Source organism: Alosa sapidissima, chromosome 4 (genome assembly GCF_018492685.1).
Source record: "Alosa sapidissima isolate fAloSap1 chromosome 4, fAloSap1.pri, whole genome shotgun sequence".
In the NCBI taxonomy this organism is placed as follows: domain Eukaryota; kingdom Metazoa; phylum Chordata; class Actinopteri; order Clupeiformes; family Clupeidae; genus Alosa; species Alosa sapidissima.
Genome location: NC_055960.1, coordinates 22569149 through 22593875, shown reverse-complemented (window position 1 = coordinate 22593875; position 24727 = coordinate 22569149). Strand labels below are relative to the sequence as shown.

The window sequence follows — 24727 nt, the reverse complement described above, 5'->3', positions numbered from 1 at the left end:
TTACCCACAATGCATTTCAAAAAGCATGGTAACAGCATTTAAAGGGCCTCACCCTAATTATACAGTCAATGGGACCCACCCGTTTTTTGCATTGATGTAGTCCTCTGTGATGTGAGATTTCATCAAGATTTACCACAAAACATAACACATACTGTATTGCCAATGTTTTGCCCACAATCATAAAATATTTAATTATGATGCAAACTTTACTGAAGCAATTTGACTTTGCCATTAGGCTACCAAACATAATTATTAAATCCAAATCTATTGCAAACTCAGCTTGTTACAGAGCCCCCAAATGACCATGGTGGGAATTATCTTTTTAGAGGTGGGATGGAATTTACTCTCAGAGCCCCTTTTGCGTTCCCTCACAATAGGCCTATCCTACTTTTGCTTTCCTCACAATAGTTTTGTGTTCCCTCGCAATAGCCTACTTTTGACCAGCCTGGCCTAACTTTTGGCTTTTCGAGGGAACTCAAAAGGGGCTCTGAAAATAAATACCCACCTCTAAAATAATAATTACCATGGGCCTTTGGGGGCTCCGTAGTATAAACTTGTTGCCTGTGCCTATATGATTTTTTACAGCCTAATAATAATAATAATAATAATAATAATAATAATAATAACAAATTGTGCTTAGAATTTGGCCTACTGTTACTGGCATTAAAATACCCACTATTGCTTTGTTTTGTGTCCCTCTGTGAATGAATAATGCATGCACGGCAGGACATGAGGGGTCATTCTTTAACGAGATGCAAGTGTCCTGCCATTGCGTGGGCATGTTATTATTCTATATGCCAAGCACAAAGTGTTTACTTTCGGTAGTGTCTATTCTACGCCTGTTTAACGTGATTAAGATCACCACAGAAAGTGTTGTGGTGAACCCCATTATTGTGAAACTGAGCCTGTCATGGTGCCGTACCTTCCTCATGGTCCACTCAATTTCCCTCCCACTGTTGTGCTTGAGGCCGTAATTGCCTGCCACCTGAATGCATCATTATTCATTAATGTAGGGATCAGTCATGAAGACCACCGCTAATGTTGGTGACAACAACATGAAGTTAGTTTCCCGCTTAATATGATGATAAGCCTACATTGGTCTGCATATTGCTATTGCCTTGTCAGGACTGAAGTATTGTTTTCTTTATTTTGAAGGTGTAGCAGCCTATTAGGACAGATAGAGTTGTCACACCTGTTAGATAAGTTAAGTTCATAATGCACTGTGTATGTGGAAGGCTGTTTAAAAAGGATGTAACTTAAAACTAATGCTCAATTTAATTAATGAAAAAGTAATATAATGAGTAGACTAACAGTGTGAAAAGTCAGACTGTCAGATGAATGTTGATTCAAAAGTTAAAATAGTTATTTAATAATATTTAATATTATGTGTCCCACAAACCTGTTAAGTATATTCAAGTCCCAAGTGAGAGAATAAGACTTGATTGCGTATCTTCTAGCATTATATCCCACTACAGTATCCCACCCATAGTGTTCAAATACTGTAATTACACTTATACATAGCCTTATTCTATTGCTCTTCATACTATCCATCCTGCACATACACTTATTCTTAATACTCTTATAATGTTACTGTATCTGCACTACAATGGTACTGTTACCACACTGCACATAGCTGTATGTACATATCTGCCTGGTTCATATGAATATCCATATTTATTCTGTTTTTCTCATAATATATTCTGTACACTGCATATATCTATATTATTCGTACTACTATTATATTGTTACTGCTACTACCGGTACATTGCACATATCTGTACATGTTGTTCATACATTGTTGGTGTGACGGGTTGGATTAACAATGCACCATTAAATTTAATTGCAATAGACAGTATGCGTTTTTTTTATTGCCAATGGTACTACTCACACCTGGTGGCCTACATCACTTTCACCACAGGGGGGAGACAGTTCTTAGTTGCTGCCTTCATCTGAATAAGTGCAATCTTTGTGATAATCCTGTTATAATTTTCATGGTGGGATATTAATATGTCCTAATTCACTGTGTGCTGATTCATTCTTGAATGTAATGTTATCGATCTGGGATTATCCATCAGAAATGTTAAAGTATTATTGGCAACACTGACACTGATTATGAAAATTCATTTTCATTTAGTCTTGTTGCCCTTTATTTCTGTTTTTGGGATGGGATTTAAAATGAAAGAATTTCCTCTGGTTTTTGAGTAAGGCACATAATTTAGCATTTTACCAAGAAACTCAAGGGTAAGCAAAGCTCACATTATATATTTCATGCCACTTTCTCCCAATTCTCTTTTTGACAGCATTACACATAACATGGTTCAGTGTCACACCGGATAATTTTTCTTACATTTACAGCGAAAGAAAAGTTACCTAAAGTGGTGAAATGGAGGCCAAAATCAATGCACAGACATTGCCTGCATATAAAATAAAGTATACTTTACTATACTGTACTATGAAACTGTCTGTCAATCAGTTTTCAATCCATGGTACAGTTTATGAACATATCAACCCTAAAGTGATGTCTGTTTTACAGTTAATAAATACGGTGTGGTGTGGTGGAGAATCTGTGCATTCTATTCTTATAGTTATTCTCTTCTTTCATTCAGTTAATGGCTCTTCTTTCTTTCTTTCATTCATTCTTTCTTTCTTTCTATAAAAAACACCACACACATGTATCCAGTGTCTACGTATTACATAAGACCCAGCATGGCAGACATTACTTAATCTAAGTCATGGCATGTCAAGGTACTTGGCATACGAATGGCTTCTTAAGCACTCAGGGTCGAGCATTGTCATGGTCGTAGCAGCTGATGGACAGGTGGACTTAGGAGATAAGATCAGAGTGAGAGGGGACACCTGTCGGTGGGGGAAGCGGTCCTGTCTGGTGCAGACACTGTTGATGGTGATAAAGGCTCAACGAGGGTCGATTGCCCCTGCAATTATGCTGATAGTGTGAGGATGCCATTAAGATAAGAGAGGATTTGGACTGGTGGATAAAGATCACTGTTCTGAGAATGAGAGATGGAAAGAGAGAGAGAGAGAGCAACAGAAATTCCAGCAAATCTAGAGTATCAAGGAACTTTTTGGGTCCAGCTTTAGATGATCATTCAGTAGACCACCTTGATGCATGTTGTAACTCCTCTAGCCCACTGTAAGAATGATACTGCAGCTGGAACGGACCAGTGAAGAGTCAGAACAGCTAGTATCTCTGACTTCAGACCCTGAAGAGCTGTGAAGAAATGGATGCTGAGAGACAGAGCCCATAGTTCAAGGGACAAAACCAAGATTTGGACAACACTAACCAGTTGTCATAACACCTACTGTAGTTTTCAAGTGCTGTTTCATACAGCAATCACAGAATCTTCCACAAATCGTATAGGCCTTGACATTTCCTGGCAATGTACCAAACAGAAACAGACACTGGAACTGCAGATATTTTACACTGATAACTCTAGTGTTCACCGTCAATTATACTGTAAGGGCCTGTGTAATAGCCCTGGGTGCAGTGAATTCTTGCTTTGACAGGAAGAAGCTAACCTTCAACCATGGAAGATCAGTTTGTCTTCCACATTGCCTTGGTAACAAAGATGGTAATCACAGGGTAGTGCATGCTGCAAGAGAGAACAAGATAATTATTTTTGTGTGCATTATCCATGTCTATTTGGGGGTAGTTGAAATAAACTCTACTGTGCGCTGAAACCTTTTGAGGCTATGTTGATGACCCCACATTCTCAAATTATGGTATTGCTATGGTCAAACGGAGAACAGGCACAGATGAACTTTCACATATACAGTATATATTTGCATATGCGTTCTACATACACATACACACATACACACACACACAAATAAAAAAAACACTGCTGTTGTGCCCCAATATGAGGCACATGTGTGTGCATATGTATAACCTCTGCACATCAGAAAAAAGACAAAATATACTGAATTATAGTGGATGGGAAAAGCTTTAAAGTATGGTATACAAATTAAATCGCAACATACCTAACTTTACTCATGATTCCTCACAAAAACAGACTAAATGAACAGTGTATCCTGGTGAAGCGTTTCAAGTGCCATTATTAGTTAGTCATCTGATAAGCTCACTTTGAGTGTCAGGATGATGCTGCTTCAAATATGCACAAGTCCACTGAATGGTGTATGTTTAGTGAGGACGAGGCAATCCTTAAGAGCCAAGAGGTTAATGTGCACAATTATGAGTGGATTCAGAAAAGGTCTACTAACACTGAACATTGGGTGGATGAGTCTGGAGGTTATGGTGAGAGCATGGGAGAGAGAGAGAGAGAGAGAGAGAGAGAGGTCAAAGGTCAACTGGGAGAGGGATGGAGCAACAGTAGCTGGTGGCACAACAGATGGAGACTGAAGACTTGTCATTGCCTGAGACCCCCCCCCCACACACACACACATTATCTCCCCTCCAACGACCCCACCACCACCACAACCAACCTCACTCCACCCCTTCCCTCGCCCCCTCTTTCCCCGCCTCATACGAGGCTACTCGGGAGGCGGGCAGTAAATCTCTCCGAGGGAACACAGTCGTTTATCACGGGGTGGCAGGGTGTCTGGACCCGGGCAGGGAGTAGCGCCCTGGCCCATGAATCTGCCCCATGCCAGCACGGTGACAGGGCCGCCTGTGGAGCTCTTTTGCATCTCACACAAGACAGATGATAACGACGTGTTGTTCCACAGATTGAGAGAGATGATTCCTTTGCCACTCCGTGCATTTTGTTTAAAGAAGAAGGGAAAAAACAGGATTACGAGCAGAAAGATGTTGCGCAACCCCAGGAGATTTATTAACCAAGCTTGGGATTTCTCTGGTCACGAACTAATCCATTAACTCATGGTTATTTACTCATAGGCCCTATTTATCTGCCAACAAGCCCAGGCCTAATGGAGAGGTTATTTGAAAATCTGCATCATGGAAACAAAATGGCAGATATGCTCATTTTTATGTTCATGTCTTTTTCTACTATAACATCTTCAAAGGTTTTTAGTAGTTGTATTGGAAGAGCAAAATGATGCCATTAATTCTTCAGTTCATTATTCTTTTCCTCAGATCTGTAATTTTTCATGGCATACAGAATAATGTTAGTGCCCATGCAGTAAACACAGGTATTTTAGTTAATCAAGTCAGGTCCCTTCACTCAGCACCTGAGAGCGAGTTCAAGCTTGGCTTTCAGCAAACCTACGTTGACGCACCTTCAAGGGACAAGACTATCTTCCTAATAGCCTAATTAAAAAGCTTTCAAGGCTTGTTTTCCAAAGGTCCTAATCACTGAGACAGTAAAGTATTTACCTGGAAATTAAGCGAGTGCAATACACAGGCTTACACTCAGTGCAACAAATAAGATGATTGAATTTCTTATTAGGTACACGGTGCTCTAGCCATAGCTGTCCACTTATTTAATGCAGCTAGAGATGACAAAGAAAAACTGACTTATTAAAGAGAGTAGGTACGTAATGGCTGACCTTACATATGGTGTGACTGTTTTTTCTTCTGACAGGCTTGACAAAACAAATAGAATTATTATTCAACAATCATACGCAATTCAAAGTTAAATCAAAGACAGTCACTGATTGCATCATAAAATGTAGCACATTTCATTATTTTAGACTATTTATTTATTAATTTATTTATTTACAGCTCAGCAAATATAACTTCCATTCCCAAATAATTTTGATATGAGCTTACTGAAGATCAATGTTTAGCCAGTTTCCAAAACCATCAAGAAATGTGCAGATTTCAGGGTTCATGTTGATTGTTACCCATTATGGAGCAACCGTTCTACAGACTCTGTTATCAAACCAAAAATAGAAACCATAATTAATATCCCATCCTCATAATAGATAAAGAATGCCCCGTTGGGTGCTTTAAAAGGTTCAGCCAGCTTTGCTTAGTGAGTGCATCTTTCGTAATGTGTGATAAAGGTTGTTCCACAATTTATTTCTGGCTCCTAATGTGCCCCTCATCATCCAATATGGATATGGACAGCTGGGTTTTGAAGGGAGGTTGTGTCTGAATGCTGATCAGTGTCCATAGTGGGCTCTCTCTCTCTCTCTTTCTCTCACTCTCTCTCTCTCTCCCACTAATATGAGTTAATTACAGTGTTTAATCAGCCTGGTAATGTGCCTGCTGGGCGGTTTGCCATTTCAATCTGACACCCAGAGGGGCAGGGGGCATAGCAGTGCCGGTCTGCTCAGTGTGTCTGGCTGCCACTGCCTCCCGCAGGAGTAGGAGGAAGGGGAGGTGCTGGGGCTAGGGTGGCAGTGGGGGTACGGAGTGGTGGTTGAGGGCGAGAGACAGGGTGATTAACTTGCTCGCTCCCAAGCTGGACTTCCTACTGCTGAACTGCGGGCTGGTGCAGTGATGGAGGTCAACCAATGCCAAGATGGCTGTGCCGCCTCAACCAGGACAATTAGCAGGATGTGCCTCTGCGAGCACAGAGAGCAGACCAGTAATGACTACACAGGGGTCCTATGCATGGTGTCTGAGAGAGAGCATGTGTAGATGCAGTGATCTGGTTATAACTGCTAACATAACCCCATCACCCTTCTATTTTATGCTTTTCAGCCACCATTCCCCTCATAAGCATCAGCTATGTGTATTTTTTTTGGTCTGTCTTATATTTCTGTTTTTGTCTCTTTCTGTCCTGCTTCCCTTTGCTGCTCATTGTTATGTGCTCCTCTGTGTTACCTGAGATGGATGGGGAAAATGAACTTCTGCTAATTAGCCTTGTTTCAACATACTGCAAAAGCATGTATATGTATTTCATTTCTCTATAATGGCACAGTACATGTTTGCGCCTCAGCAGCATAGAAGATAAAAATGGGTCCTTGCTTTAATTTACCCTCCTCCTCCATCAGTGCAACCCATATATATGGAGGGCACCAAAGCCAGGAGAACTGTGGTTGCTCTGATAGCACTTCCATCTTCAGTGTTCCCACTTTAGCATGCAGCATTTCCCAGATACCAACACACCCTGATGGACCCGCGCCAGAGCTGGGCCACACCGGTCCCAGAGTCTCCCTCTCTCTCTGGATTGGGTCCTGTCTCTGATCCCTCCCACTCGCTCTCTCTCTTTCCCTCCCTCTCTCTCTCTCTTTCTCTCCATCTCTTCCCCTCGCACATGCTCAAAAGCTCAGTAGCATACTCGCTCACTCACTCACTCACACGCATACACACACGAACGCAGGCAGGTTTGGTGGCGGCCGGTGATTCTCTGCTTCATTTCTTAACACACCAGCTCTGGGTCCAAACTCAGGAGGGGTGTTTTAAGAAATTGAACAACATCTCAGGAAGAGTGCCAGACAGCATACAATTATCAAAGGTAAGCACTTTAAGACATTTCTGACAACACAAAAGCGCAATTAAACAAACTCACATGCTGTACATTCACATTCTTTTTCAGTAGGATTTAACACATTAAATGGAGTTTGATTTCCAGTTGTCTGCAACATAAATTATTGTAATTTCTGAGGCAGGTTCTGTTTACTATTACATAAATATAGTTTACATATTTTGTGGTGACTTTATTAGGTGTCCTATCTGTTGTGCATATATGGATGCCTGTGTGCATAATGGTGTCATTGACTTGGCCTTGTTTGGAGGAATGTGTCTCTAGCTCAGTACTGTTTTCTCTAGACAGCTGTATCTATGGGATGCTGCTTTAGGTAGAGTGGCAGTCATCACACAAACACATACAGAGAGAGAGGTGGAGAGAGAGGGGGGGGGGGGGGTTGACTATAGTTCAATAACAGACACCAAAGCACTGTTAAGACAGTTACAAAAATAACAATACTGTTAATTTTTTTTCTTTTATATTCTCTCTGAATATGAAAATCTAATAGTACTTTTATTAGCCTACCTGTTTGTACTATATACCCCCGGTTATTCATGCATTTCAGAAAACACAACAACATGACAAAAAATTCACATGGGTTAAGTCACAGAACATGATGTTCTCACATATATTGGTACCTCTCACTAGCTTTCTGTAAGATACTAGAAACATTTTAACAAGATGAAAATAATAATCTGTGTAAATGTAGACTAGCATAAGAACTGCATATTGTTTTTATGTCTCTTAATAGCCGGATGCCTATGGTACACAGCTGCTGCAGCATCAAGTTAACGGATGCTAACACATTTAATCATTAAGACATTTCACATTGGTAAGATGTCACTGGGAAAATCACTCTGAAAATGACAAAATATGCATTCAATTTACGCAAGGTTTACTTCCAAGTTTAAGGAATGGTTTGATGGGTTTACCTGTAAAACTGAAAACATTCAGTTTATGCATTACAAGATTATTTACTGGAAATGTTTTTCAATTCTTGTACAAGGCAAAAGTGCAATAACAATCTGGCCTCTCAAACACACACACACACACACACACACAGAGAGAGAGAGAGAGAGAGAGAGAGAGAGAGAGAGAGAGCGAGCGAAAGAGAGAAATGTACAATTGTCCATTGTGTAGACTAGCTGTGAGAGCCAGTGCTAATTGCTGATGTGACACCTTCACCTGTACTCCATTCCACAGGTTTGCTCTGACAGATGTTGAGGTAGGCTATTGAGAATGTTATTCTTAATTTAGCACATGCAGTCTGTTCATTTATGAGTAGCCTAGTACGATCTCTTATCTGAGGAGAGTGCATTCAATGAATCCTTCTTTATTTTTTTTTAAATTTTTTTTATGATTTTCGAGATCTGTTGTCCAAGAATTGTTTAAAATAAAATCCTACTGTTGAGAAAAACAAGACGATGTGCAAGACAGTGGATTATGATGTATAGCCTACCCTACGATGACTATTGGATGGTTGTAGAAATTTGAAAAATTGAGACAGACAGCTTGAAGGCGTTCAAAACTCACCCACCTGCATCACCTGTTTGGCTTAATTGTCATGAATTGGACATTTGGCACTCAGACACTTCAAACAACACTGACAAGCACTGCTGACGCTAAGCCACTTATAACCCACCAAGCGAACACTACACCTCTTTACAGAATGGGAAAATCGGAAAGCCAGATGGACATCATGGAGAAATCAGCCAAACCCGGGAAACATCGCTTGAGTGTTGCCGAGATCGGGTTGTCTGTGCTGCTGCTGTTAGTGAGCTGTGCGCTGGTGGGTCTCATTGTCCTTTACACGGCCGCAGTGCGAGGTGAGAGCCTGGGAACACACACCTCAAATTCTACTCTGCTAGTCCGTCCATTAAACCTTAGTAGCCTAACTGTTGTCTAAAAATTGATTAATGTAGACTCGCACATGCCATAACAATCAAGTATTAGCTTTCATTAGCTTGGTTTTCTAAGCGTAGCCTAATTTATTGTAAAAAAATACTTCTTGAGAATTATAAAATCAATGTGAATCTTGATAATTGCAATGCTTTTTACGTTGACCTAACTATCAACAATGCTACTGACCTTACTATCTTGGTTCCCATGGAAAAGAGGAACTGACCAGTTAGATAACGGTGACCGCAACACAGAAGATATTTGAAACAAGGTGCAAGTGGCAAGTCAAAGGTGTGCTCAATGCTCATCACATCATGGAGAAACATCTATGTATATGAACTGACATCTGTCATGAATTCTCTGTTACAGAAAGGTCAGACAGAACTGGTGTATCCAAGGGTAGGGTCACTGAAGGTATGCATTGCACTTGACCTAGTCCAAACGACTGAAAAAAAACAGCTAAACCAGCGCTTCTTGAGATAATTAGTTTCGCAGCCTCATTTCACACTTGCGCCATGTTTGGCACAGAGCCCAACATAGATTACCACACATAATGGTTTCATAGTCTTCCTTTTCTCTGTGCCCTTATCAGAAAATTCCAGAGAGCCATGGCAATTTTTACCTCAGTGGTAATTGTGTATGGCTGTGTGCAGTATACATTCATGGCATACTGAGGCATACTGACTCTGTTTTAAAAGCTTAGTCCTCTTCTTTTCCGGAGGAACTCTTGCTTTGCCAACATTTTGCAAAATGTCTATCCAGAAATCTGCCAACTTTGCTCTTCCACTAATACTGTAATACATTTCTTGTTCATTTTTAGGGCTAATGTACCGTTCCAGTGTCAACAGCATATGCACCACTTCAGACTGTGTCACAGCAGGTAATGAGCAGTGTAGTGTCGTGGAGACAAGCAGCGCTGGGTAGCACTAATGGAAAACTAGGCTGTTTGTTTTTTTTCACCCAAAGGCTTATACGACTTACATGCTTTCCCCAAACAGTCTCAGCTCAGCTCTTTTTCTTGGAACTAACTGCTATTCTAAAACACTTGGGATTATAGCGACAGCGGGCCCCAGCATTTGCCTCATATTGAATTCACTGCTCTCATTTTACTTTGACCTTTGACTGGATGTACTGAGTACTTTCCTCCCTTTCAAGTCTATCTATCTATCTGAATTCCTCTTCCTATCGTTTCTTCTTTTTTTTTTGAAACCCCAGCGGCCAGGCTGCTCCAGAACATGGACCCGCGCACGGAGCCGTGTCAGAACTTCTACCAGTACGCCTGCGGCGGGTGGCAGGAGAGGCATGTGATCCCCGAGACCAGTTCCCACCACAGCGTTTTCGACATCCTTCGCGGGGACCTGGAGATTGTGCTCAAGGGTCAGCCTTTACTCCCTAAACGTAATGGGTTTTAGTGTCTTGCGGTGTCAACTTGGGTTTCTGGTGGTGGGGGTGATGTAATGTTTGCTTTTGGTCTGATGTGTGCCACTTGACAGGAGTGCTGGAAACACAGCATGAGCAAGACCGGGAGGCCTTCAGGAAAGTCAAGCTGCTATACAGCTCATGCATGAATGAGAGTGAGTGACAGACAGTAAGACACACATACACACACTCTCCAACACACACACACACACACACACACACACACACACACACACACACACACACACACACACACACATACATTCTTCTTTTCAACTGGTGTTTGTTATGAGAACAACATATGCTCAAAAGCATGTTCTAATAGTGGGAAAAAGGAACACTATCAAAACAAACACTTCCACCAAAAGATAGGACAGTCAGTTGGGTTCTAACCTAGGGTGCAAATTGCCCAATAATGGAATTCAAGCCATATTGCATCATGCGTTGTATTATGTTAGTGGCAGGGTGGGAACGTGTAACTGGACTCCCACTCTCAAGTCCCCTAATCTCCACTGGAGTTATTGCATTTTTTTAGTGTCATGAGGACCTTAAACAAATAAAATCCAAAAGAAAGAACTACAAAACAAATACAATTAAAATGGTCTTAACAAACTTTCCTTTTGTTGGTTGTTATTCATGAGGCTTATTGTAAGGAAAGACCTTTTTTACCTAAAAAGAAAATCATCCGTATTTTGTTAACCATTCTCTCTCTCTCATTCTCTCTCTCTCTCTCTCTCTCTCTCTCTTTCTCTCACCCCCCCCCCCCCCCCACACACACACCAAACAATCACACAATGCAGTAACAAACACAGCAAGACAGAGCCTGAACTTTAAGCTATGTAGAAAGCATATTATCTTAGTCCAGTGACAAGTCAGCTCAATCACAATATCATTATTAACTCTCAGAAAGATATGTTGCAGGAGGAGCACAAAGATTCCCTCTCATGACTCTGGCATCCCCTGCAGGTCTCATTGAGCAACGCGACTCCCAGCCTTTGCTGAAGCTCATCGAGAGCATTGGAGACTGGCCAGTGGCCTCAGACGACTGGAACAGCACAGCAGGTACCAAGAGATACCAGCCCTTCTTAATGCCCCATAATGGCTGCCTGTAGTGTCCCTGGCTCCTCTCAATGGGGCAGAGACACAATCAGACAAATACTGTTGTCAGGAGGAATTGGATAAGCAGCCAATTGATGGGATGTTCTAAAGGCAACAGGGGCCCTGACAGGAGTGATTCCTATTGGGCCTCCGCAAACCTGTTTGATGATTGGTCAAAAGCCAGCAGATAAGGAGCCAGGAAGAGGGGCTTGTGTCCCTGGCTGGAATGAATTCTTATGACATCCTCTTGTCATCTTTCTGACTGCCCTCCTTTTAATCATGCTCAGGCCATCAGTCGCCTTCAGATCCAATTCCCTACACAGAGACATTCAGAAGCTGTGTGGGTGGCCTATGCATTGACATGACAGCTACAATCATTAAAGCTGATGTTAGTTGTGCCTCCTATACGTTATTTCACACTATATGGCCGTATTGATAATATAAAGGTTAAATTCCTAACGCTAACTTGCATATAACAGTGTGTATAAACATGTAAATATACTAAAACAATAAATAGCATTCATGGTACCTAAGAATACTTAACTTAAAGAGTATTGCCTATGTTTTTGATATTTGACAGAAGATTCCTGGAGCCTGGAAGACACTCTTGCCACCCTTATAACCCGGTTTCACAAAAAGGCTCTGTTGGACATGTTTGTGTGGACGGACGACCAGGACTCCAGTCGTCACATCTTACACGTATGGGCAAAAAGATTCTCATACCTTACTGTGCCATTAGCCATTAGGGTGTTTCTGAAAATGTGCAGACATTTATTTTCAGTATAATGTTTTCTATAGATTTTTGTGTAGTTTCTGAGAAAAAAAATACATGTACATTAATGCTTTAAAAGATGCATTAATGTAATATTCCCCAAATATTTAATAATTTCTCAAAGATTGATCAGCCTGGACTGGGGATGCCCTCCAGAGACTATTACTTCAATGATGGAAACTACAAAAGGGTATGTTTTTTTATTTTATTATTATTATTATTATTATTATTGTATTGTTGTTGTTGTTGTTGTTGTTGTTGTCAGTATTACATTGTTGTTATTCATACATGTTCAAGTAATTGCACATTAACACTTGCTTTATAAAAGCAACATCATGTAGTAGTATACATTTGATATGGCAGGTGAGAGAGGCCTATCAGCAGTTCATGGTTACCATGGCAAGGATTGCCCGTGAGGACAGGAACCTGACCCAGGACGACGAGCGTGTGTGGGAGGAGATGATGCAGGTCATGGAGCTGGAGAGAGACATTGCCAATGTGAGTTTATGACAAGATACACATCTGATATTTCCTCACTTAGTAGACCCATTTATTTTAAGTGACTCAATGTACAGGTGTAGTCTTGTATTTCTACCCCTTTGGTATTTAACTCCATGACCTTTAGTGTTAAAAGCAATTTACTCTATAAGCAGAGCACCAGAGCAAGAATATCTGTTACAGCAACAGATTAGAGACTACAGGTATATGGTACAGGTGACAGGTGAGGCCTAGGAAACAAGGTGATGAAATGGAAAAAAAAGAGGTTGCTTAACAGCACATGGCTCATTCAATCTCCCTACAGGCCACTACGCCACCTGAGGAACGTCATGATATCACAGTTTTATACAATAAGATGACCCTCAGCGAGCTGCAGGAGAACTTCAGCCTCAATGTGAGTTCAGACTGGCGTTACATCTCTAAATGGAAATTAGAACCTAGTCTGCACAAGGAATCCTAAAAAAGGAAAAGGAGCTTTTACTGAGAACCTTTTCCAGGTTCTCGGTTTCCACCCTGGCAAATTACAATGTATGTTCCTAAAAAAGAAAAAGAGCTGCAAAATATTCTCTGAAAAAAAAACATCCATTGTTTAAAAAAAAAACTGTAGAAAGGACCCCTTCCTCGGCTGTTTTTAAAACCCCTCTGTTCCTTTGTTATATCAGTGTTTCAGAATCATATCCGTTACAATGCAATGACACAATTGTAAAAATAAAAGTTCAGTTCACAGTTCACAGATGTTTGTTGATGTCGCATGGCTCTCCAGGGCTTCAACTGGACGCGCTTTATTCAAGGCGTCATGTCCAGTGTGTCCATAACAGTGCACCCGGAAGAAGAGGTAGTAGTCTACGGAGTCCCGTACTTGGAGAGGTTGAATGATGTCCTCTCTAAACATGATCGCAGGTCAGACTTTTATAATGAGTTTTATACAGACTTTTTTCACCATTGTTTTAAAACATTTGTGGAAACACATACAGGTGAAAATGCTTTGCTATAAGGGAACAGCTATTCAATCTAAATTGTGTGTGTGTGTGTGTGTGTGTGTGTGTGTGTGTGTGTGTGTGTGTGTGTGTGTGTGTGTGTTTGTGTGTGTGTGTGTTGTGCATGTGTGTATTCTCTCCTGCAGGACTCTGCAGAATTTTCTCACCTGGCACTTAGTCATTGAGAGAGTTGGCGGTCTGAGCCGACGCTTCAAAGACGCTCGAGCACATTATAGAAAGGTCAGACCAGAGAACAGAGACAGACAGACACACACACACACACACACACACACACACACACACACACACACACACGCACAAACACATACACACACACACACACACATAATGCACACACACACACAAAAAAAAAAACACACACACACACATATAATGCACACACACACACACACACATACACATACACAAACTCACACACACATATGCCCACGCACGTGCACACACACACACACACACACATACACAGTCTTAGTCTTTATATGCTGAGTCTTTATATGCTGTTGGCTCAGATGTTTATAGTATTTTTGTTCTGTTTAGCTGTTGAGCCTCTTAACAGTTTTCAGACATTTAAAGGGCTCCAAGATCTAAACAGCTAATGCATTCGTAAATCATTTTTAGCGTCTTAGGGGAATTATTTAGTGTGAATCAGGGTACGCACATGAGACTATTCACTGATGGTGTTCAACCTTGTTTGGACAACATACTAGATGTAAAGTGGGAAACAAATCACACATCCAAAGTGTAGTAGTTCTATGTAATGGCTTCATATCCTCTCTGTGTGTGTGTGTGTGTGTGTGTGTGTGTGTGTGTGTGTGTGTGTGTGTGTGTGTGTGTGTGTGTCCGTTTGTTTGCATTTTTACACTGTGTACTCCAGGTGTTGTTTGGGACCACAGTGGAAGAGGCTCGCTGGCGCGACTGTGTGCGGTACGTCCAGGGAAGCATGGTGAACGCTGTGGGTGCCCTCTATGTCCAGGAGGCCTTCGCAGGAGACAGCAAGCGCATGGTGAGTCCCTCATTGTTGCCACTTCCTGCGTCCTCTGCCAAAACAGGAAGATCGGTCAGCTCATGCCGTCACTGTCCCACCTTACAACTGTTTAGACTGACCGGGACACAGCCCATTCTCATGGCTGTTTAGTCTACACAAGGATGTATGGCTTTATGCTTGACATCTTATGTTTTGGATTTCGGGGGTTATGAGTTGTGAGAGGTTATGAGTGATGGTCTGTCACCCTTTCAGTGACGCAGGAGACCCTTCGTGTGCTGTATGCTGTTGACGTCTGCCTGCACATGTCCTGTACATGTGTGCCACGTCTGTGCGTCAAGGTTTACATTTTTTCTCACAGGTCAGTGACCTCATCCGAATGATGCAGGCTGCGTATATGGACACCCTGGAGGAGTTGAACTGGATGGATGTCGCATCAAAGGAAAAGGCTAGAGAGAAGGTGTTTTGAATTTTTTTTTTATTATTCTGCATATGCAGACAGACTTTCCCACTTTTCTGGATTTATTGACAGTGAATTTAAAGTACACATTGCCAAAGAAAGTTCTGTAACCATTTGAAATAATCTTCCAAAACCATAATGATCAAAAGTTATATTGTGTGAGTATATTGTGCTGCCAGTTGTAAGACTACGCTGCGTGGGAACAACAAAAAGAGACAGTTGATCTATTTTGTATCCAAGGTGTTGGCAATCAAGGAACAGATTGGCTACCCTGACCACATCCTGGAAGAAAACAACCAGAAATTGGATGAGGAGTATGCCCATGTAAGTAATAAGCGAGGAGTCACTATCTCACTCCACCAGTGGAGGTTCCAGTACTGACAGACAGAAAACAGATATATTATTAGATTCCTCAGAGGAACTCTGGTGTTGACTGAAGTTTCTGTTTCAACATAGCTGAACTTCAGTGAAAACTACTTTGAGAACATTCTGCAAAACCTGCAAGCCGGGTCGAAGAAGAGTTTAAAGAAGCTCAGGGAGCCAGTGGACCCAAACATGTAACTTCATAAGGACACACACAGAGACACACACACATGCACACAAACACACACACACACACACACACACATGCACACAAACACACACACACACACACACACCACACACATGCACACAAACACACACACACACACACACCACACACATGCACACAAACACACACACACACACCACACACATGCACACAAACACACACACACACACACACCACACACATGCACACAAACACACACACACACACACACAGCACACACATGCACACAAACACACACACACACACACACCACACACATGCACACAAACACACACACACACACACACCACACACATGCACACAAACACACACACACACACACACACAGCACACACATGCACACAAACACACACACACACACACACACACAGCACACACATGCACACACATAGACTTATTGTTCAGTGTCATTACATGCATATTGAATGCTTCCCTGCCCCCCCCCCCCATACACACACACACACACACACACACACTCAAACACAGATGCATGCACACACACAGTGTACCATTCAGTTCACCTTACTTGGTTCTCTGTTTTCTCAGGTGGATCATTGGCGCAGCTGAAGTGAATGCGTTCTACTCTCCAAACAGAAACCAAATAGGTGATTTTTTTCCCCATTAAATATTCATCAAACAAATAGAGACTGGTGATTAAGAGAAGCTTTCTATTGGATTAATCACATAATCACGTACCTACCATCATAACATGAGACAAGTGACAGTATAAGTAAACCCTTTTGTTGCTTGTGCCTATTTCAACCATTTTTTTATAAATTGGAGGATAAATGAGAAGGTAGCAAAGCACAAAGTATCCCACAGCCACTACCCGCTACCTCACCGTCTCATGTTGTATCAGGAGGCCAGCAAGAAAGGAACACTGTATTCCCTTGTTGCCTGCTGTTCCCCTTCCACACCACTTATGGAGTCCCTGTGTCCTCAACTAAAGAGCCTCCACTGAGAATAATGACAGCCCTACGATGCCGCTCTTTGTTGTCAGAATAAAAACTAGTTTTAAGCCCCAGTGCTCATGAAACTGTACGACTAAGAGCAGCCCCCGACTCCGCGCCAAGCGCAACACATTACCGGCCCGTCACTTAACGCAGCCGATTGCAAGAGCGTAAGGCGATTATGCAGATTGGGCGCCGCAGTCACGGCGTAATTAGGCTGAGATTGCGGGTTTTAATGTTCTCGGACGTCCTCGCGGTTCCTGGGGCGTGATGCGGTGGTGATATACTATAGGTTTTTACTGGAGTGCTTTGCTGCTTGCTTTAAGAGATTTGAAAAGAGCTTACTTTGCAGACATAAGCAGCTGAACAGAAGTGAACAAATTATACCAAAGCCCAATCTTGTTTGAAGATATAAAATAACTATTATGTATGTGTGGTCGGGCTTATTACAAGAGAATAAATGAATTGGTGTTTTTTTCTAAGTCTGGAATGTTCCTCAAAGTTTTCTTTTACTTTGCACTTTGTTTTTCCGTGTTTCACAGTTGTTGTGCTTTCCTGTGAGACCGCCCTATCATCTGTCTGTTTATGTGACTAAAACGGACTAAACTTTCTGTTGATCTGTCTATGTTTATTTGTGTCTTGGTCTTGACCCATAGTTTTTCCTGCTGGAATTCTGCAACCCCCGTTCTTCAGTAAAAATCAGCTCCAGGCTCTCAACTTTGGTGGAATTGGAATGGTGATCGGGCATGAAATTATTCACGGGTTTGATGACCATGGTGAGATGATAATCTCTTTATTAGGACTCCACTCATGTCATTCATTCTCAATTGACCAACAACATCTTTGCCACTTTGCCATGATTTAGCAGTATGTGGAATACCATGTCACCATTTGCCAATAGCACATTTTTATGTAGCTTTCGGTCAAATGCCGTATTTACTTAATCACCTCACGTGTAAAGTAATGTCTATAACCCAATGCAGTTCATGCCAGTTAGTAATATGAAAAACCATCAGGTATCAAAAACTAGTCATGCCAGCCTGAAAGTAAGATAAGAGTAGATAAGTCCAAGCTTGTTCAATGACATATGCCTTAAGTCAGATTTCTGATTTACATCAGAACATATAGGAATCTTTACATATCTTTACATTTAGGTCGTAACTTTGACAAGGATGGGAACATGTATAACTGGTGGAGTAACTACTCAGCAGAGCACTTTAAGGAGCAGTCTCAGTGCATGGTGCACCAATACGGAAACTTCAACTGGAAGTTGGCTGGTGGACAAAACGTAAGTGAGACTCTATGGAACGGTCCTTAACTTATGAACCTTCTTGGATGACCAGCTTTGAGGCTACTTTGAGCTGTACAGAAGAGAGCACTAATAGACCTCTTATTGTTCCTGTCCAATTAGGTTAGTGGCATAAGTACCCTTGGGGAGAACATTGCCGACAATGGAGGAATTCGTCAAGCGTATAAGGTGGAGTAGTTCAATGTTCTAAATCTGTTATGGAAGGCCTAACTCCGAAAAAAAAAACCTCTCATGTAAGTGTGTGTGTGTGTGTGTTTGTTTGTGTGTGTGCAAATAGGCGTACCTTAAATGGGTTGAGAGAGAAGGTGAGGAGCCTCGACTGCCTGGTCTCGACCTGGACCACAAACAGCTCTTCTTTCTCAACTTTGCTCAGGTGAGCACTCCAGGGAAATCTGATTTTCCACCCCTCACACACAAAATAGTACTAACACCTAATGAGATTTTCTGCAGAACACAAGTAGCCTGATAGGTCATTCACACACTATGCAAAATGGCCTAGGGACTAAGTATGCAATTACTGCTGAATTAAGCCTCACATCACTGGATCTCGAATGGCAGAGAGCCTCACTTCTTTTGACTCTCTACTCTGCATTAGCTTGGTGTTTGCAAATGCAAGCTTCTGCAACTTAACACATGTTACGGTTTGGCTGTTTTTTGTTAGGTGTGGTGTGGTGCCTATAGGCCTGAATTTGCCAGCCAGTCGATCAAGACAGATTCTCACAGCCCTTTGGAGTACAGGTAAGCCAGTCTCCTCTATGTATCTGTATGTCTATCAGTCCATCTTTCTTCTTTTCCTTGTCCTAGCATGCTTGCTCATAATCCTGCTCTCTCCATTCCAGGGTTCTGGGGTCCCTGCAGAATTTCGAGGCCTTCTCCGAGGCATTCCAGTGCAAAACAGGTGCCCCCATGAACCCAGAGGTGAAATGCAGAGTGTGGTAGCCAGCGTATGGCCCTCTTCTCTTCCTCCTCTGTGGATGGATTGACTTTGTGATTCGGGCAGCAGCTACTGTAGGTGCCTAAATGTAATTTTGAGTCACAACCATACAATAGTGGTACACTGCCTTATATTTCACCTGATCCCCTGACATGGTGAATATAGATACCTACCTTGATATGTGTAGTGTACACAAAATCGTATACACGTGCAATGTATGGAAGCTCTGAGACTGCCCTTATGTGCAGAGGTCTAGCTTTCACTCTACAATGAAATACGTGGGGGCATGAGGAAAGAAACTTGCTTTTGCGTGTGTACAGCTACTTAAAATGTAGCTATTAGTCTATCGTTGGATCTGTTTTTCCTGTACTTGTTGCTAAGTGACTGTTGCATATATACATATATATATATATATATATATATATATATATATATATATATATATATACGCTCTAAAAATATGTTTGGACCGACCATCTTGTATGATGACGTGATCAAAATGTCGGGATCTGTGCACGTTTTTCATCATATAGAGCAAACTATGAACGTGTTTGACAGCATCATGTTCTCATGTGCCATTATTTGAGGTTTGCGTAATTTAGCTTTTTTAAATTGAGATCCACAATATAAACATATATATATATATATATATATATATATATATATATATATATATTTGAGATTATCTTCAGCCTTTTACAATTTATTGCTTGGGGTCAAACTATGTGTTTGTTTTTTAACTGACTGGATACATTTAAATAAAGAGCAGGTTTTTACAGTGTGTTATTTGCATGACTCAAAGTCGCAAACTGACACACCGATTAACAATCAGACTGCTTTGATTGTGATCAGGATGGATTTACTGTATTTGTAACAGGGCTGATACAATCCCTACAAGCTAGAGAAATTCAGCTAAAGACTCTATGACTGTTAACTTCACACACACAGCTTTACCTGTTCATGTTCAGTGTTCACATTTCCACATTTTCAGTGTCCAAACATTTTTTGTGGGGGGTGGGGGCTTGATATTTGAAATATCCTTTTACTGTTGATTATTTCATGAAACTGCCTCAGTATGTGAAAAATGTATATCCATATATTTACAATGGAGGCACTGAATGTATTGAAAGTTGGGTGACTGTTGGGTACAGCATTCACTAGGCCCCTTTTCAAATGTATCAGTTGTTTATCATCTCTGATGTTGGCTAATATGAGACATTTCCTTCATACCTGTGCCTCTGAAGCTTAGCGTTGACAGTGCCTGTGGTTTCCTGCGCTATCAGTCAGAGAGAGGAAGACAGAAGGGAGGCCTTATGTAATGCCAAGGAATGTTCTGTTGTTCCACTATCAAGCCACTTTTGAAACAAGGGAGGCTTTGTTAATTTGGAAAGGAAAGGCGTTCTGTACTCCTTCAAGGCCCGAATGAGACCTGGGTGAGCTCTGTTTAGTATTCTGCCCCTCTATCTGCCCCATTCTAAGGTGTGTTTACTCTCCTTTGTCGCCCTAGAGGTCAACCCTTTCCTTTTTGGAAAATATTTTTTTACAGATATGGTTGGATTGAATTAGCAGCCTACTTCCTATATCTTCTGAGACAGTGTTTGTCTGTACTTGATCCTGTTGTGGATGTGGACACGATTACTTGCATAAGATCTCAACTCATATTCCTTCTTGTAGGAACAGTGTGTCAGTCATTTGTAATGGCTGTTGACTGTGAGGTCAATATGTCAATAGATGGGAATATCCCCTGACTTCACCTCGACAGCGTAATTTCTAGGGAACCTTGCAATGATGTTGGGAGAATAGGCAAAACTGAGGCTGAGACAGGGAAAGGGTCTTGAAGAGAGCATATTGGGTGACAGTGGCTTGACTGAAAAAGAACGTTTGTCCCTTTCCTATCTCTCAAATTGATCATCTGCACAGAGATTGGGGTGGTGGTGGTGCTGGGGGGGGCAGTAAATATGAGTAGCCAACAGGTGTCCTGGCTGGAGGACAGACAGACTCGGGGGAAATAGCCTTGTCATTAGGGCCCCAGCCATGGCCACCGCTGTTAGTTCCCTGCTTGATGAACAAGTAATGACAGCGGCACTAAAGAGTTGAGAGGTAGAATGAGAGAGAGAGAGGGAGAGCGAGAGAGAGAGAAGGACTTTGACAGAAAGATCAAATAGGATTTAGATGAGTGCACACAAGACAGGGGTTTTTAGAAGAATAGAAATAGCGAGATGTACTTCTGAGAACTCGTGCGATGCAGCCAATAAAGAAACAAATGATGCCTTGGGCCATTCATTCTGACTGTTATCTCTGGTCACAGAGACATGAATTTAAATGTGCATGTCTGTCTTTTGAGCTTTATTTCTACCTACTCTCAGCCTGTCAACGGTCATTAAGTACTGTTACTTACATAGAGAAATAACTGCACTATGACTGCAATGTTTTAGAATTTAGCTTATCCAATCATTTCATCACAGTACCTAGAATGACTAAATATGAGCTATCACAAGCAAGGGCTGACATCACTTGGAATTGAAACTAATGCTCTGTACAAAATAACATTGTCATGAGTATGGAAAGAAAACTGTAGGAGTATAAAATAAAGAGAGAATACAAATGCATGCAGCATTTCAAAGAATGTTAGGGGACAGATGTCTAATTTATGTGTACAGTACAAGAAAGTCATTCATGCAGTATTTCATACAGTATATTAACATAAACTGCATATCCTATATCGTCATATTTTCAGACTTGCCTGATCTATCTTGCTTCAGAGATATTTTTTTTTCTTTATTTGAAAGAAATTAGAGATTAAAAGATAAGGGAGACATTTCTATTGAACATACCTTTCCTTTTCATATCCAAGTCATAGTTCTTGGAATTGGTTTCTACAAATGTACAGTAGATATCCCCTACCTTCCTACAGACCTTTTCTCTAAGAAGGTAATTTGTGCAAAGGTGGACAGAGTTTGTTACAGTAAATGAAACAGTCTTGTTTACATTCACATTCAGTACAACAAAGAAACAAGTTATAGGCTGTTTATAGCGATGATTTGATCTGTAAGACACGTAAGATGTGTTTCTCTTACTGCTTTATTTCAACAGTGTGCGTTCCCTGAGTGCATTTTCAGACCATGCTGCTATTCCTTGCCTATCTGACTGTTTTTTGTGCTTGAGATCTCTCTTAATGATGCCAAGATATTATCAATTAAATGAATATTTTCATTATATATCTATTTTGATGTGATTGATATTATGTAAAGATATAACTATACAGTCCTGGTTTCTGTAAAGGCCAGTAAGCAATTATATGTTGAACATTTCTACAAAATATCTGTGAAGAAAAAAAACACTTAAACTAAACAGTTGAGTATATTGTGATTTCAGGTATATAATGTGTATAACTCTTTAAATGTTTGTTGTAATATACCTGGAATAAAGCAGCGCTATCGCAAATCTGCATGGTTGATTGTGAGTGATGACTGGAATGTTAATTTCAGTGTTAGACAGTGTTATCCAAATTTGATCATATATTTTGCTGTTGGACATTGCACCAATGGACTTCATTTAAATTTGTTTAACAAAAGCTTTTGGGTCATCAGTACTATGGCATCATCCTCACACATTAGCTCTGGATAGGCCACCCAAAATATAAGCACATTTTGAACTTGATGCCAGAAACATGACTAAAAAAAAGTTGGGACGGGGGGCAACAAAATGCTGGAAAAGTTGTGTAATGATAAACACAACAAAAAAAGGAACATTTTACCACAGCTAATTAGGTGAACTGGAACCATGCATGGTGATACACAATTGGAATTGAGAATAATTTGGGAATTTCATCATCTACAGTACATAATATAATTATATTCAGAGAATCCAGAGAAATCTTTGAAAACAAGGGACAAGGCTGAAAAGCCATATTGAATGGCTGTGGTCTTCAGATGGCACTGCATTAAAACCAGACCTGTTACTGTAAAGAAAATCATTGTATGGGCTCAGGAAAACTTCTGATAATCATTGTCTATGACCATAGTTTGATGAACTCTGCCATAAAGAAGAAATTGTATTTAGACATGATACAGAAATGACCTAGATGACCTTATCTGAGCCTAAGGTCATTTAAGATCGTCTGAGGTAAGGCCGAAAATGGTCCACAATCAAAATGTGTCATTCTTTTTGGAAATCATTCCAAATGATTCTGTATCCTCTGGGCCAGGAGAGGAGAGGGACTATCCAACTGTCTAAAGTGCTCAGTACAAAGCCCAGCATCTATTATGGTATGGAGGTGCATTAGTGCGCATGGGCACCTTGCACATCTGCCAAGGCACACTCAATTCTGAATGATGTACAGTACACAGGTCTTGAGTGACACTGCCATCCAGATGACCTCTTTTCAGGGAGAACTTGAATATTTCAGGAAAACAATGGCAAAATGAATGATTCTGCACATATTTAAACATGGCTCCATAGAAGTCCAAGTGTTAAAATGGCCTGTCTGCAGTCCAGACCTGTCACATTGGGTATGGTAAAAATTAAATATACACAAATCCACAAAGAGGCAAAAAGTAATCCACAGGCAAGCTAACGACGACATGACGACAGAGACAGGTTACAAACACACAAGCATCCTAGCAAGCCAGAGAGCAACAAGTCTGTCGTAGACAAAGTCTTACTATTATTTATAGGACTAAAACAGAATAAACAGGATATTCTTGATGGATTACCGGTACATAAATGAAAATGAAAGAGCTGTCATGATTAAGAAAAAACGTTTTACTCCAGACTCCCTATCTGGTCGATCGCGATCGACGGGTCGGCGACCCCTGATCTATATCCATAGTGAAAATTTAGACTTGACAGTTTGCTGAAAATAGGGCCCAGGCTGAAGAATCTCAGAGTTTGTCTTCATCAAGTTTGTCACTAAACCATATACGTGGAATAACCCTTGATCTCTAAGACTCTGCCGTAACGCGCATATCACCTTTGACATACTTCTCGCCCTCTCTTTCTCTGTCCTCTGAACATTTTCAAAGGCTTCAAAAACAAACACTAGACAAATTTACATCAGTCTGCTTTCATCAAAAAAAGTGTCTATTACGCACAAGGCTGCTTTAGAAAAAGTTTGCAATCAAGCCCAGTCAAAAGAAAGCATACAAATAAATAAATAACATGAAATTGAAGACGCCGTCGTAATCTGGAGCTCCAACCTCACATCTAAATCAGCCACCCACTGAGCTTGAGACTAAAGATGTGTCTGCTTACTGCTTTGATCAGGAACATCCCCTGCGCTCAAGAGCTGCTCTCCAAGCAGAACCATTGTGCCCATGTGAGTTCATGCCTCTCTTTGAGGCGAGCGGGCAGGTGAGCACTTCAGCCAGGTACTCCATGCTCATTAGGACGAAAGGGGATATGTTTCTTCTATGAGTGCACAGAGAGACATTGACAGGCAAGTCCAGAAAAGAGGCCCCCT

General features: G+C 41.2%; 1 protein-coding gene across 3 annotated transcripts; it reads left to right on the top strand.

Annotated features, from left to right (window-relative positions):
• The first annotated feature begins 7185 nt into the window (after positions 1–7185).
• mmel1 (membrane metallo-endopeptidase-like 1) lies at positions 7186–22935 on the top strand. 3 transcript variants are annotated; one of them, XM_042090168.1, is made up of 26 exons: positions 7186–7343; positions 8107–8187; positions 8559–8580; positions 9024–9181; positions 9624–9668; positions 10075–10134; positions 10470–10631; positions 10748–10828; positions 11640–11735; positions 12352–12470; positions 12668–12733; positions 12907–13041; positions 13346–13435; positions 13805–13941; positions 14165–14258; positions 14914–15042; positions 15383–15481; positions 15722–15805; positions 15938–16038; positions 16620–16678; positions 17680–17799; positions 18178–18311; positions 18435–18500; positions 18610–18705; positions 18994–19070; positions 19172–22935. In XM_042090168.1, exons 3-26 carry the CDS (start codon positions 8573–8575, stop codon positions 19269–19271), a joined length of 2316 nt encoding a protein of 771 aa, XP_041946102.1. In that variant the 5' UTR covers positions 7186–7343; positions 8107–8187; positions 8559–8572; the 3' UTR covers positions 19272–22935. The 3 variants fall into 3 exon arrangements, with proteins under 3 accessions (XP_041946102.1, XP_041946104.1, XP_041946103.1); XM_042090170.1 differs by lacking the exon at positions 8559–8580; XM_042090169.1 differs by lacking the exons at positions 8107–8187; positions 8559–8580.
• The last annotated feature ends 1792 nt before the right edge of the window (positions 22936–24727 follow it).